Source organism: Bos javanicus, chromosome 9 (genome assembly GCF_032452875.1).
Source record: "Bos javanicus breed banteng chromosome 9, ARS-OSU_banteng_1.0, whole genome shotgun sequence".
Taxonomy (NCBI): domain Eukaryota; kingdom Metazoa; phylum Chordata; class Mammalia; order Artiodactyla; family Bovidae; genus Bos; species Bos javanicus.
Window position 1 is genome coordinate 15,343,852 of NC_083876.1, and position 14,817 is coordinate 15,358,668.

Consider the following 14,817-nt stretch of genomic DNA (forward strand, 5'->3'; position numbering starts at 1 on the left):
GGTGTTGACCCAGACAGAAGTTAAGTGAAGCGTTCATCATACTCTGTTAATGTACTTGGAGTGGCTGCTGTAGATTTTTAAATGGCTTTCATACAACCTTTTGCATGTCATGAGATTTGTATTACAAATTTAGCATTGCTATTAGTTTCTTGGTTATTGATCTGGTTTCTGCTGGCCAGAACAAATAGTAAATTAAGAGATACATAAATATATACACTTAAGTTCTACCAAAACTGCAAGTACTTTTTAGAAATTTTATGCAAGAAGTCTTTCAGAGTATATTGGCTAAGTATTGTAGGCACTTCCCTTCTGTCTGGGCAGCAGCTCCGTTCATCATTACCACTTTAGGTGCCTTCACCTGTGAGATGTTGAATTTGAAGTTAAGTTTTGTTTGAAGGAGAACTTTGAACCAGTAAGTTTCTCACTCAAAATTGGCATTTTTATGGTCTTCTTTCTTTTTATTTCTGATTATTTTTTATTACAGATGTTTGTTACTTAGGTGTTGTTTTGACAAATTGGCATTAAACCCGAAATTGACTAGACCACCTTTGAATGTTAAGATGTTCAGTGTTAAGTTAAAAATTTACAGAAATTGAGTAGACCACCTTTAAATGTTAAGATGTTAAATGTTAAGTTAAAAATGTACCACTTTTTAAACATTTTTGTAAAATGTTTGTAGGAGAGCATTTAAAAAGTTGTATACAAGCAATATTGAAACAGTTTACATCTTTATTTTAATAGCTAAGATTTTAACTAAAAACAGTTTAGCAGAGTTGTCTTCAGAAGGATTTATTTTTACTTTATTTGATAGAATATTTGTCATGTATAAAAATGTGTCTTTTACGGTGCTCCCTGTTCTGTATCCTTCATTTATAAATTACAGTTGGTTTATCATTGTGTTCAGATTAACATGAACTGTTAATAGATACATGATTCTGGTCTTTTAGAATCTGAGGTCAATAATTCTCAGTGAAGGTTTGATACTTCTCAGAATGGTAGAGGTATAACAATTTTATTGGGTTAATACCATTGAAATTACTTTTTTCCATCAACTAAGATTTTCTTAACAGTATGTTTCTTTACTTCTGTTTTGTTTTTGAGTCCTTTCTCCCTAATTTAAAATCCAAGACAGAAAGGAAAAATGAGTGAAAGTAGATGAAATCTGTAGTTAAGATGAAAACAAAAACTACGTGTTCGTTTATGGCAGAGGTCCATAAACAGCCAGTGGGCCCAGTCTGGCCCATCATTGGACTTTGTTATGGTTTTATTGGAACACAGCCACACATTTAGTCTGTGGCTGCTTTCATACTTTAGTTGCAAAGCAAAGATGAGTGGTGGCTTCAGAGGCCATATGGCTTTCAAAATTCTAAAATATTTAGTCTCTGGCCCTTTACAGAAAGTTTGCTGATCTCTGTATTAGGTGAACAAGGAGAATAAAACTTCTGAATTTAATGTATGAGTTGTAATTGTCACTGAAGATTTTTTTCCCCCTTATTTTCTATGTAGTGAGGCAAATCTACTCAGTGTAGATGAAGATGAGGATTCTGAAACCTCAAAAGGAAAAAAGGCAAGTGTTGCTTTTTAATTTTTTTTTTAGGTTATATACTAAAAACTAATACATCAGAAGATTTGTATTTGTGATTGTAAGTCCAAGCCACCCACATTCCCATCCCAGAGGCAAATGGTATTCGTAGCTTCTTGTTTATCTCATCAGAAATATTTTATTTATCACAAAGAAAATCTGTATTCTCATCCCACTTTCTTACTCTTTCTTCACCAGTAGTATATTGTACACACTGTTTGTAATCTTATTTTGTAAAATTAATATATCTTAAGACACCAACCATAAGAGTCCATTAAAATCACCCTCATGCTTTTTAGTCGGAGAAGGCAATGGCACCCCACTCAGTACTCTTGCCTGGAAAATCCCATGGATGGAGGAGCCTGGTAGGCTGCAGTCCATGGGGTCGCTAAGAGTTGGACACGACTGAGCGACTTCACTCTCACTTTTCACTTTCCTGCATTGGAGAAGGAAATGGCAACCCACTCCAGTTGTTCTTGCCTGGAGAATCCCAGGGACGGGGGAGCCTGGTGGGCTGCCATCTATGGGGTCGCACAGAGTCAGACACGACTGAAGCGACTTAGCAGCCGCAGCAGCATTCTTTTCAGTAGGTGCATAATGTTCCAGTGTATGATATATTGCTGTTATCCAACACCAACATATTGAAGGATCTATCAGCTTTCTTCCCCCACTTAAAATAATGTTGCATAAACTAGCCTCTATATGGGTTATTTTGCACATTTATCAGCATATCTGCAGGATAAATTTCTAGAAGTAGAGCTGCTATATCAGGACAGGTACATTTCTAATTTTGTTATACCTGATTTAGACTTTCACCAGCAGTGTCAGAGCATGCCTGTTCCCTCACACTTCAGCAATATTATCATCCTTTTGATCTTTGCAATAAAAAATAGTATCTCAGTGTAGTCTTACTTTGTATTTCTTTTGAATGTAGTTTGAATACCTCACTCATAACACATATAGTCCATTTATTTCCCTTTTGATAATTGTTACTTGATATCTTTTGCCCTTTTTTCCATTTGGTCTTTGGAATACTATTGATTTGTAGACATTCTTTTCATATTGAGTCTCAGACACATTTTCCCACATTTTTGACATCTCTGAAATCTAACTGGATGCCTCTTGTTGAGTTAAAAATGTTTTGTACATTAGTATAGACAGTAATAATGTATCTTATGATGGTTTCTTAGATTTGAGAAAATAATGGTATTTTAAAGAAAGGAGCCCACTGCTGTGATACTAATAATAGTTATTAGTAATTTAAACTACTTTTTTCCTGCTAATTTTTTGTCCTCACTTTTGGTGGTTATTGCCTTGGAGAAAAGATATTTTCTTACATTGTCAAATACAACACTATTTTTCTTTCATAGCTTTTGGGTTGAGTGTCTTGGTTCCTCATGATGTTAATTTAGTAACTTACTTGCTTTATTCTTTTAGACAAATAGTTTCACAATATCAATACAAATATAGTTGCCAATAAAATAAAGTCTTTTTATTTCCTTGTTGGTGGCATATCTCACTAGGTTTATCTCACTAAAAATGTGTATTTAAATTATTGTGTTTTATTTATTTATTTTTTTTAAATTTTATTTTATTTTTAAACTTTACATAATTGTATTAGTTTTGCCAAATATCAAAATGAATCCACCACAGGTATACATGTGTTCCCCATCCTGAACCCTCCTCCCTCCTCCCTCCCCATACCATCCCTCTGGGTCGTCCCTGTGCTCTAGCTCCAAGCATCCAGTATCGTGCATCGAACCTGGACTGGTATCTCATTTCATACATGATATTTTACATGTTTCAATGCCATTCTCCCAAATCTTCCCACCCTCTCCCTCTCCCACAGAGTCCATAAGACTGTTCTATACATCAGTGTCTCTTTTGCTGTCTCGTACAAAGGGTTATTGTTACCATCTTTCTAAATTCCATATATATGCCTTAGTATACTGTAATGGTGTTTTTCCTTCTGGCTTACTTCACTCTGTATAATAGGCTCCAGTTTCATCCACCTCATTAGAACTGATTCAAATGTATTCTTTTTAATGGCTGAGTAATACTCCATTGTGTATATGTACCACAGCTTTCTTATCCATTTGTCTGCTGATAGACATCTAGGTTGCTTCCATGTCCTGGCTATTATAAACAGTGCTGCGATGAACATTGGGGTACACGTGTCTCTTTCCCTTCTGGTTTCCTCAGTGTGTATGCCCAGCAGTGGGATTGCTGGATCATAAGGCAGTTCTATTTCCAGTTTTTTAAGGAATCTCCACACTGTTCTCCATAGTGGCTGTACTAGTTTGCATTCCCACCAACAGTGTAAGAGGGTTCCGTTTTCTCCACACCCTCTCCAGCATTTATTATTTGTAGACTTTTGGATCGCAGCCATTCTGACTGGTGTGAAATGGTACCTCATAGTGGTTTTGATTTGCATTTCTCTGATAATGAGTGATGTTGAGCATCTTTTCATGTGTTTGTTAGCCATCTGTATGTCTTCTTTGGAGAAATGTCTGTTTAGTTCTTTGGCCTATTTTTTGATTGGGTCATTTATTTTTGTGGAGTTGAGCTGTAGGAGTTGCTTGTATATTTTTGAGATTAGTTGTTTGTTAGTTGCTTCATTTGCTATTATTTTCTCCCATTCTGAAGGCTGTCTTTTCACCTTGCTAATAGTTTCCTTTGATGTGCAGAAGCTTTTAAGTTTAATTAGGTCCCATTTGTTTATTTTTGCTTTTATTTCCAATATTCTGGGAGGTGGGTCATAGAGGATCCTGCTGTGATGTATGTCGGAGAGTGTTTTGCCTATGTTCTCCTCTAGGAGTTTTATAGTTTCTGGTCTTACGTTGAGATCTTTAATCCACTTTGAGTTTATTTTTGTGTATGGTGTTAGAAAGTATTCTAGTTTCATTCTTTTACAAGTGGTTGACGAGATTTCCCAGCACCACTTGTTAAAGAGATTGTCTTTAATCCATTGTATATTCTTGCCTCCTTTGTCAAAGATAAGGTGTCCATATGTGCGTGGATTTATCTCTGGGCTTTCTATTTTGTTCCATTGATCTATATTTCTGTCTTTGTGCCAGTACCATACTGTCTTGATAACTGTGGCTTTGTAGTAGAGCCTGAAGTCAGGTAGGTTGATTCCTCCAGTTCCATTCTTCTTTCTTAAGATCGCTTTGGCTATTCGAGGTTTTTTGTATTTCCATACAAATTGTGAAATTATTTGTTCTAGCTCTGTGAAGAATACTGTTGGTAGCTTGATAGGGATTGCATTGAATCTATAAATTGCTTTGGGTAGTATACTCATTTTCACTATATTGATTCTTCCAATCCATGAACATGATAATTTCTCCATCTATTAGTGTCCTCTTTGATTTCTTTCACCAGTGTTTTATAGTTTTCTATATATAGGTCTTTAGTTTCTTTAGGTAGATATATTTATATTCCTAAGTATTTTATTCTTTCCATTGCAATGGTGAATGGAATTGTTTCCTTAATTTCTGTTTCTGTTTTCTCATTATTAGTGTATAGGAATGCAAGGGATTTCTGTGTGTTGATTTTATATCCTGCAACTTTACTGTAGTCATTGATTAGCTCTAGTAATTTTCTGGTGGAGTCTTTAGGGTTTTCTATGTAGAGGATCATGTCATCTGCAAATAGTGAGAGTTTTACTTCTTCTTTTCCAATTTGGATTCCTTTTATTTCTTTTTCTGCTCTGATTGCTGTGGCCAAAACTTCCAAAACTGTGTTGAATAGTAATGGTGAAAGTGGGCATCCTTGTCTTGTTCCTGACTTTAGAAGAAATGCTTTCAATTTTTCACCATTGAGGATAATGTTTGCTGTGGGTTTGTCATATATAGCTTTTATTATGTTGAGGTATGTTCCTTCTATTCCTGCTCTCTGGAGAGTTTTTATCATAAATGGGTGTTGAATTTTGTCAAAGGCTTTCTCTTCATCTATTGAGATAATCATATGGTTTTTATTTTTCAATTTGTTAATGTGGTGTATTACATTGATTGATTTGCAGATATTGAAGAATCCTTGCATCCCTGGGATAAAGCCCACTTGGTCATGGTGTATGATCTTTTTAATGTGTTGTTGGATTCTGATTGCTAGAATTTTGTTAAGGATTTTTGCATCTATGTTCATCAGTGATACTGGCCTGTAGTTTTCTTTTTTTGTGGCATCTTTGTCAGGTTTTGGTATTAGGGTGATGGTGGCCTCATAGAATGAGTTTGGAAGTTTACCTTCCTCTGCAATTTTCTGAAAGAGCTTGAGCAGGATAGGTGTTAGCTCTTCTCTAAATTTTTGGTAGAATTCAGCTGTGAAGCCGTCTGGACCTGGGCTTTTGTTTGCTGGAAGATTTTTGATTACAGTTTCAATTTCCGTGCTTGTGATGGGTCTGTTAAGATTTTCTGTTTCTTCCTGGTCGAGTTTTGGAAAGTTGTACTTTTCTAAGAATTTGTCCATTTCTTCCTCGTTGTCCATTTTATTGGCATATAATTGTTGATAATAGTCTCTTATGATCCTTTGTATTTCTGTGTTGTCTGTTGTGATCTCTCCATTTTCGTTTCTAATTTTATTGATTTGATTTTTCTCCCTTTGTTTTTTGATGAGTCTGGCTAATGGTTTGCCAATTTTATTTATCCTTTCAAAGAACCAGCTTTTGGTTTTGTTGATTTTTGCTATGGTCTCTTTTGTTTCTTTTGCATTTATTTCTGCTCTAATTTTTAAGATTTCTTTCCTTCTACTAACCCTGGGGTTCTTCATTTCTTCCTTTTCTAGTTGCTTTAGGTGTAGAGTTAGGTTATTTATTTGACTTTTTTCTTGTTTTTTGAGGTGTGCCTGTATTGCTATGAACTTTCCCCTTAGGACTGCTTTTACCATGTCCCACAGGTTTTGGGTTGTTGTGTTTTCATTTTCATTCGTTTCTATGCAAATTTTTATTTCTTATTTGATTTCTTCTGTGATTTGTTGGTTATTCAGCAGCTTGTTGTTCAGCCTCCATATGTTGGAATTTTTAATAGTTTTTCTCCTGTATAAATTACTGTGTTTTAAAGACACTTGAAATTATTTTTTCTTGGTTTGTAATTCTACCATTTGGGTGAGAGTTATGCTAATTTATTTATTTAAACCTTTTTTTGTTGCTTTGAGGATATGCTTTTTTAAAAATGTTTTGAATTTAATGTATTTTATAATTATGCAGAAGATGTTTTCATGGTTCCAAAGTCAAATCTGCAAAAGAAGTTTATTCAGAAAAGTCTAACTTTTGTCCTGATTCCCTCTTTTCCCTTCTCTTTTACCCATGGGTAACCTGCTTTAAATATTATATGGCTAAGCCTTCTGTTGTTTTTTTTTTTTAACATTAGAATATGCCACCCTTCTTGAAGAAACCCTCAACATTGTTTGGTATCTTGGTTTTTTACTTGGTAGTGTAGTCTGTAAGATCACTCCATAGCAAAGTATTTTGATATCTTTATCATCTGTTTTATTGCTAGATAGGGGCTTCCCTCATAGCTCAGTTGGCAATGCAGCAGACCCTGGTTTGATTCCTGGGCGGACGCAGAGAAGATCTTCCCGAGGAGATCTGCTGGAGAAGGGATAGGCTCTATAGTATTGCTACTTATTGCTATGTAGTAGTCCAGGGAATAGATGTACTATAGATATACAGATATTAGTTGATAAGCAGAGGTTCTTCTCAGTCTAGGTTTTTGATTTGGGAGGTTTGGCTTGGCTGGTAAAGAATCCGCCTGCAATGCAGGAGACCTGGGTTCAATCCCCGAGTTGGGAAGATCCCCTGAAGAAGGGAAAGGCTACCCACTCTAGCATTCTGGCCTGGAGAATTCCATGGGCTTTATAGTCCATGGAGTTGCAAAGAATCAGACACAACTGAGCCACTTTCACTTTTTTTTTTCTTGCAGATACCCTGCCCCCCCTTTTTAAATAAAGTATTTGCATTGTTACACATTTTTGAGGATGTACATGTTGATATTTATAAAATAAAACTTACACGACACTGTGTATCCTGTGATCTCTAAAGATAGTTCAGATCTGATATTCATCATCATCTGTTTTAAAAATACATGTACAACAACATTGCAAATCAACTATATTTCAGTTTTAAAAAACTTTAAAAATATGTATGCCATCTCCTCTTTTAACAGTTGGAAAATTCATATTGTGCTTTTTTCTCTCAGTCTTAGTTGAGGCCCATAGGATCTTTGGTCTTCAGTGCTGCATGCTGGATCTTTAGTTGTGGCGTGTGAACTCTTGGTTGCAGCGTGTGGGATCTTGTTCCCTGACCACAGGTTAAACCTGGGCTCCCTGAGTTGTGAGCGTGGAGTCTTAGCCACTAGACCACCAGGGAAGTCCCTATATATATATTTTAACTTCACATGATATATTTTTATGCAATTGAAAATATTTTAATTACTCTATCATATTTTATAGATATATGTTTACTGAATAAAAAGATATATACATTTATTGAAATTTAATATTTAATGATCTTGCCACTAAAAGTTGTTAAATATTTTTTTTACTGAATTAAATGATTTATAATTACTAATAAACATGTAATTTATAATTGTTAAATCTATTGAGTAGAGTTATATTGGAAATATATTTCTTAAAATTGATGGCGTTGCTATTTTCTTTCCTTATTCATTTAGTTTATGTATCCATAAATATTAATTGCTATGCTGTAACTTCCAACAGTAATTTTAAGTTTTTTTAGATATGAATGCTGAGAAATCTTGGTCACATAATAGATGGATATAGTGATAATTGCTATAGCATTTATCACTCAGTTCTTTCCTTTTGATTTAAATGGCAGAAATCACATAGTAGAAGCTTCCTTGGTGGTCCAGTCCTTCCAATGCAGGGATTCCGGTTCAGTCCCCAGTTGGGAAACTAAGACCCCACATGATGTGGGGCAGCTAACTAAGCCTGTGTGATGCAACAGAAAGCTTGTGTCATAACTACTGAGCCTTAGTGCTCCAGAGGCTGCCAGTTCCAGGATTCTACTGGAATCCTGTGCACTGCAGTGAAGAACCAGTGCAGCCAAAAAAAAAAGAAATCACATAGCAATGTAATGTAAGTTTGAAAGCTTAACATAATTTGTAATCCAGTCTTTAGATTTGTTGTCTTTCTGAATTTGGGGGAAATATATTAAAAAGACTTTATCAGTACTTAATGTGTCGGACACGACTGAGTGACTTCACTTTCACTTTTCACTTTCCTGCATTGGAGAAGGAAATGGCAACCCACTCCAGTGTTCTTGCCTGGAGAATCCCAGGGACGGGGAGCCTGGTGGGCTTCCGTCTATGGGGTCGCACAGAGTCGGACACGACTGAAGTGACTTAGCAGCAGCAGCAGTAGTTATACTTGTTACTTCCTTTTGTTTTAACCAGATGATCTCAGAAATAACTGAAAATACTGAAATCTTGCTCGTTATTAATTGGCCTTTGCCCATATGGTTTGTAAAATATTTTGTTTTTGTATATTTTCTTAAATTTTGGAACTGCATATTTAGTTCATGTGATCTGTGGAAAATGCTTTCACATCACTTACTTGACAAGGCCATCAGTTAAATCAGATATATTATTGATAAATAAGTAGATTTTTTTTTCAAATATACATGTTTTTATTTCAAATATACATGTTAATTTCCCTCCTTATGATGACATTTTACCATGGAATTCTAGTAGCAAAATACAGCCTTGATTTTGACCTGAATTTTTCTCCCAAATCAAAATCACTGCTTGTAATAAATGTGTGCAAATTTAAATTTTTTTGCGGGGGAGGAGGGCTTTCTTTTCATTGTTCTCACATGATTTTTTTCCTTGGGGCAATGCTTTTCTTGATACTAACTAGAGATATAAAGTCATTAAATGAAAGTTTTCATCACTTTTGCTTTTCCATTTTGTGTTATATTAAATAGTTATTTTAAGAAAATCCTAAGTTGGTCCAGAATACTGTTTTTAACTACAAGTTCAATTTTAACAGAAATATATATAAAACAGGGAAAGATAGGAAACTCTCCTAAGTGCCAAAAGAGGTTCCAGATACCAGTATTTACAAATGTTCTTTTCATGAGGTTTTTAGACTCTTAATACAGTAAGAATTATGTCTTTGGTAAAGTGGAAGAAGTTTACTGTGAAAGTGAAGATGGGAAAGGAGATATTACATGATGCCTTTTCTACAGATGGGTTTTAAATCAATTTTAAGAAAGTGTTAAAGTGGTTGTTGTTCAGTCAGTAAGTCATATCCAAACTTTTTTGCCACCCTGTGGACTGGAGCATGCCAGGCTTCCCTGCCCTCCACTATCTCCTGGAGTTTGCTTAAATTCATTGAGTGAGTGACGCCATCTGACCATCTTATCCTCTGTTGCTGCCTTTGCCTTCAATCTTACCCAGCAGCAGGGTCTTTTTCAGTGTGTCAGCTCTTTGTATTAGGCTGCTGAAGTATTGGAGCTTCAGCTTCAGCATCAATCGTTTCAATGAATATTCAGGACTGATTTCCTTTAGAATTGACTGGTTTGATCTTGCTGTCCAGGGGATTCTCAAGAGTCTTCTGCAGTACCACAGTTAAAAAGCAGCAGTTGTTTGGCGCTCAGCCTTCTTTATGGTCCAGGTCTCACATCTGTATATGACTACTGGAAAAACCATAGCTTTGCCTATACGGACCTTTGTTGGCAAAGTGATGTCTCTGCTTTTTAATATGCTGTCTAGGTTTGCATCGCTTTCCTTCCAAGGAGCAGGCATCTTTTAATTTCATAGCTGCAGTTACCGTTTACAGTTATTTTGGAGCCCATGAAAATAAAATCTGTCACTATTTCCACTTTTTCTCCTTCTATTTTCCATGAAGTGATGGGATTGGATGCCATGATCTTCGTTTTTTGAATGTTGAGTTTTAAGCTAGCTTTTTCACTCTGCTCTTTCATTAAGAGGCTCTTTAGTTCTTCTTCTCTTTCTGCCATAAGGGTGATGTCCTCTGCATATCTAGGGTTATTGATATTTCTTCTGGCAATCTTGATTCCAGCTTGTGCTTCATCCAGTCTGGCATTTCGCATGATATGCTCTGCATATAAATTAAATAAGCAAGGTGACAACATACAGCCTTGGCATACTCCTTTCCAAATTTGGAACCAGTCCATTATTATTCCATGTCCAGTTCTAACTGTTGCTTCTTGATCTACATACAGGTTTCTCAGGAGACAGATAAGGTGGTCTGGTACTCCCATCTCTTTGAGAATTTTCCAGTTTGTTTGATCCACAGAGTCAAAGGCTTTAGTGTAGTCAGTGAAGCAGAAGTAGATGTTTTTCTTTCTCTGTACACCAATGGATGCTGGCAGTTTAATTTCTGGTTTCTCTGCTCTTGTAAACCCATCTTGTAGAATTTCTCAGTTCATGTACTGCTGAAGCCTTGCTTGAAGGATTTGAGCATTACCTTGCTAGTATGTGAAATGAGCGCAGTTGTACAGTAGGAGTTGATTTTCTTAAAATGATCCATATCTGTTGGTCCCTTAGAAAGTCTTTGTGTAAAAGAGTCTCTTTAATAGTGTGGGTAATATATAGGTCCTTATGGGTCATTAGTTTAAACTAATGTAGCCCCTTTACTGTATTTGAAAATGAGTGTAGAATTAGGAGAAAGCCTTTATTTTGGCTCAAAGTGTTTTAGTATTCTTCCCCTTCTCTTTCACAGAATAATCTTTTTGCCTTTGGGTTCCTGCAGTTTCATTGTGCCTCTTTATATAAAGGATGCATGTTTTTTATTAATTCTGAAAAAATTTTGGTCATTATCTAGATATTGCCTTTCCTCATTTTTTCTGGAACTAATTTTATTAGGTATTATTAGACCATCTTTCTTTTATGCCCTTTAATGTATATTTTATGTGTAAAAGAAAAAGGATAAAGGGCCAAAAAAAATTCATTCCTATACCATATTCTATATAGTTTCCTCAGTTGTGTCCTCCAGTTCACTTTTATCTTCAGCTATACCTAATCTGCTGTTTAGTCATTCATTTCTTTTTCTTTTTTTAAAAACAATTTAAATATAATTTGTAGAACTTTTGGTTCTCTTTTAAAATTTTATGTTTTTCATAGTGCCTTGTTCTTTCTGTACTGTTTGTTTCCATTTCAATTTTAAGAATTTCAGAACCTTTAACATATATTTTTAATGTCTTTAATCATTTAATAGATTCCTTTATACTGTCTTATTTTCTGATACTCTTAGATGCTAAATTTCCTGAATACTTTTTTGTTTTTAATTGTCGTCGTGATGTGCGGTAAGCTTGGGAGGAAGATACACATGTTGGTAATTTGCACATTTAGCAGTCCCAGTGAAATAATCATGTCACAAAATAGTATTGTTAACAGTGTTCTAGATAATAGAGAGCAAAACAGACAAGTTTCTTATTCCGGTGGAGCTTATATTCTGGTAACTGGCTGCTTATTAGTTATTAATGATTAATGTTAAAATATAAGGATTAGCAGACCAAGACTCACAGGCCAAATCTGGCCCACAGCCTATGGTCTATGAATTAGAGTATGTTTGTGTGTGTTCAGTTGGTCAGTTGTGTCTCACTCTTTGCAACCCTGTTGACCGTAACTTGCCAGACTCTAATGTCCATGGAATTTCCCACGCAAGAATACTGGAGTGGGTTGCCGTTTCCTCCTCTAGGGGATCTTCCTGAACCAGGGGTCAAACCTGGGTCTCCCACATTGCAGACAGATTCTTTACCACTGAGCCATCAGGGAAGCCCATATTAAAGTAGTTAGAATATCAGGTTTTAGGTCTGCGTATGACGGATGGTTGTGAGAATTCTGAGACTTTGTAATCCACCTAGGGCTTTTCATGTGGACTCTTTGCGACCTGTGAACTGTAGCCCGCTAGCCTCCTCTGTCCATGGGATTCTCCAGGCAAAAATACTGAAGTGGGTTGCCATGCTCTCCTCCAGGGGATCTTACAGACCCAGGAATCAAACCCATGTCTCTTACCATCTCTGCATTAGCAAGTGGGTTCTTTGCTACTACTGCCATGTGGAAACTGAGAGTTAGAGGGGAAGGAAGATTAAAAGTTTTGGGGGGGCCTTTAGACTGAATTGGGGCTTTCCTCATAGCTCAGTTGGTGAAGAATCCTCCTGCAATGCACGAGACCCTGGTTCGATTCCTGGCTCGAGAAGATCCCCTGGAGAAGGGCTAGACTACCCACTCCAGTATTCTGGCCTGGAGAATTCCATGGACTGTATAGTATAGTCCGTGGGGTTGCAGAGTCACACAGGACTGAGCAACTTTCACTTTCACTTTTAGACTGAATAATAGTAGCACTCTCATCCATGAGATGGTCATAAATGGCTCGAACTTTACTTGTTTACAACTTCTCCCAATGATTTGATGTAGATTACCAAAAATACGAATAAAATGAAAGAAAATAAAAATTTATTTATTACATAAAGAGAAGTAGATGTGCCATGCATCTGAAATAATTTATATGTTGTATTTTAATTCAACAGATAGCTCTAAATTTTCTGGCAGCTTTAATTCTATACTGTAGGTTTGTAACTGCATGAGAAGAGAATCTTTTACAAATTTCAGTTCAATTCAGTTCAGTCGCTCAGTCGTGTCTGACTCTTTGCGACCCCATAAATTGCAGCACGCCAGGCCTCCCTGTCCATCACCAACTCCCGGAGTTCACTCAGACTCAACGTCCATCGAGTCAGTGATGCCATCCAGCCGTCTCATCCTCTGTTGTCCCCTTCTCCTCCTGCCCCCATTCCCTCCCAGCATCAGTCTTTTCCAATGAGTCAACTCTTTGCATGAGGTGGCCAAAGTACTGGAGTTTCAGCTTTAGCATCATTCCTTCCAAAGAAATCCCAGGGCTGATCTCCTTCAGAATGGACTGGTTGGATCCCCTTGCTGTCCAAGGGACTCTCAAGAATCTTCTCCAACACCACAGTTCAAAAGCATCAGTTCTTCGGTACTCAGCCTTCTTCACAGTCCAACTCTCACATCCATACATGACCACAGGAAAAACCATAGCCTTGACTAGGCAGACCTTTGTTGGCAAAGTAATGTCTCTGCTTTTGAATATGCTGTCTAGGTTGGACATAACTTTCCTTCCAAGGAGTAAGCGTCTTTTAATTTCATGGCTGCAGTCACCATCTGCAGTGATTTTGGAGCCCCAGAAAATAAAGTCTGACACTGTTTCCACTGTTGCCCTGTCTATTTGCCATGAAGTGATGGGACCGGATGCCATGATCTTCGTCTTCTGAATGTTGAGCTTTAAGCCAACTTTTTCACTCTCCACTTTTACTTTCATCAAGAGGCTTTTTAGTTCCTCTTCACTTTCTGCCATAAGGGTGGTGTCATCTGCATATCTGAGGTTATTGGTATTTCTCCCACCCGTCTTGATCCAGCTTGTGCTTCTTCCAGCACAGTGTTTCTCATGATGTACTCTGCCTGTGATTCTCCTATGGGGTGACATTCCCCCTGCCCCCACCCCCTGCAAGCTACTTTCTAAGTGTAACAGATAGTAAGGGCCCTTTTCTAAGGCAATTTAACAATGCACTAGATGTTTTTCATGAGTTATCTGCAAAACTGAAAGTACTATTTGTCTTACTGCTGACTGTATATAGCTTTTGATAGTAACCTATTGGTAGCAGAATTGGGAAATTTAAGAATTTGTCTTATGCAAATCTTGCTTTAATGATGAACTTTGAGTTGTCTATTGCTATGCCTAAATATTTTCTTAAAAAGGAAATTTGAAAATGTGTTAGCACTTAGTCAGGAAATATGGTTGAATTTGCTGAGTTAAGTGCCTGTATATTGAGTAAGATAATTTTTTATCTTAGGATTAGCTTTCTACATTCATTAACATATAAAGAAATTTTTATTCCTTTGATTTTGAGATTTACGATTTTGAGTGTTAACTTGGAATAACATAGTTTGGGTTTATCTCTTCTGGTGAAGAATTAATATCTATAATTATATTTCCATAATTTATAGTATTTATATTTCTGCAAAATGAAGTGAAGTGAAAGTTGCTTAGTCGTGTCTGACTCTTTGTGACCCCATGGACTGTAGCCTGCCAGGCTCCTCTGTCCATGGGATTCTCCAGGCAACAATACTGGAGAGGGTAGCCATTCCCTTCTCCAGGGGATCTTCCAACCCAGGAATCAAACCCAGGTCTCCTGCATTGCAGGCAGATTCTTTACCATCTGAGCCACTAGGGAAGCCCAC

The 14,817-nt window shown here is 36.6% G+C and overlaps 1 protein-coding gene across 9 annotated transcripts in view; it reads left to right on the forward strand.

Moving 5' to 3' along the window:
• Positions 1 to 14,817, forward strand: part of SENP6 (SUMO specific peptidase 6) — a 143,290-nt gene that overhangs the window by 34,410 nt on the left and 94,063 nt on the right. For 7 of the 9 annotated variants that reach the window (XR_009738381.1, XM_061427243.1, XM_061427251.1 and 4 more), the window contains one exon: positions 1,507 to 1,567. Coding sequence is in view for 8 of the 9 variants with exons in the window: in XM_061427243.1 (XP_061283227.1) it covers positions 1,507 to 1,567 (61 nt within the window). In the remaining variant the exon portion in view is untranslated. Of the gene's footprint in view, positions 1 to 348; positions 413 to 1,506; positions 1,568 to 14,817 lie in introns of all 9 variants that reach the window. The other 2 variants (XM_061427248.1, XM_061427249.1) reach the window with 1 other exon arrangement.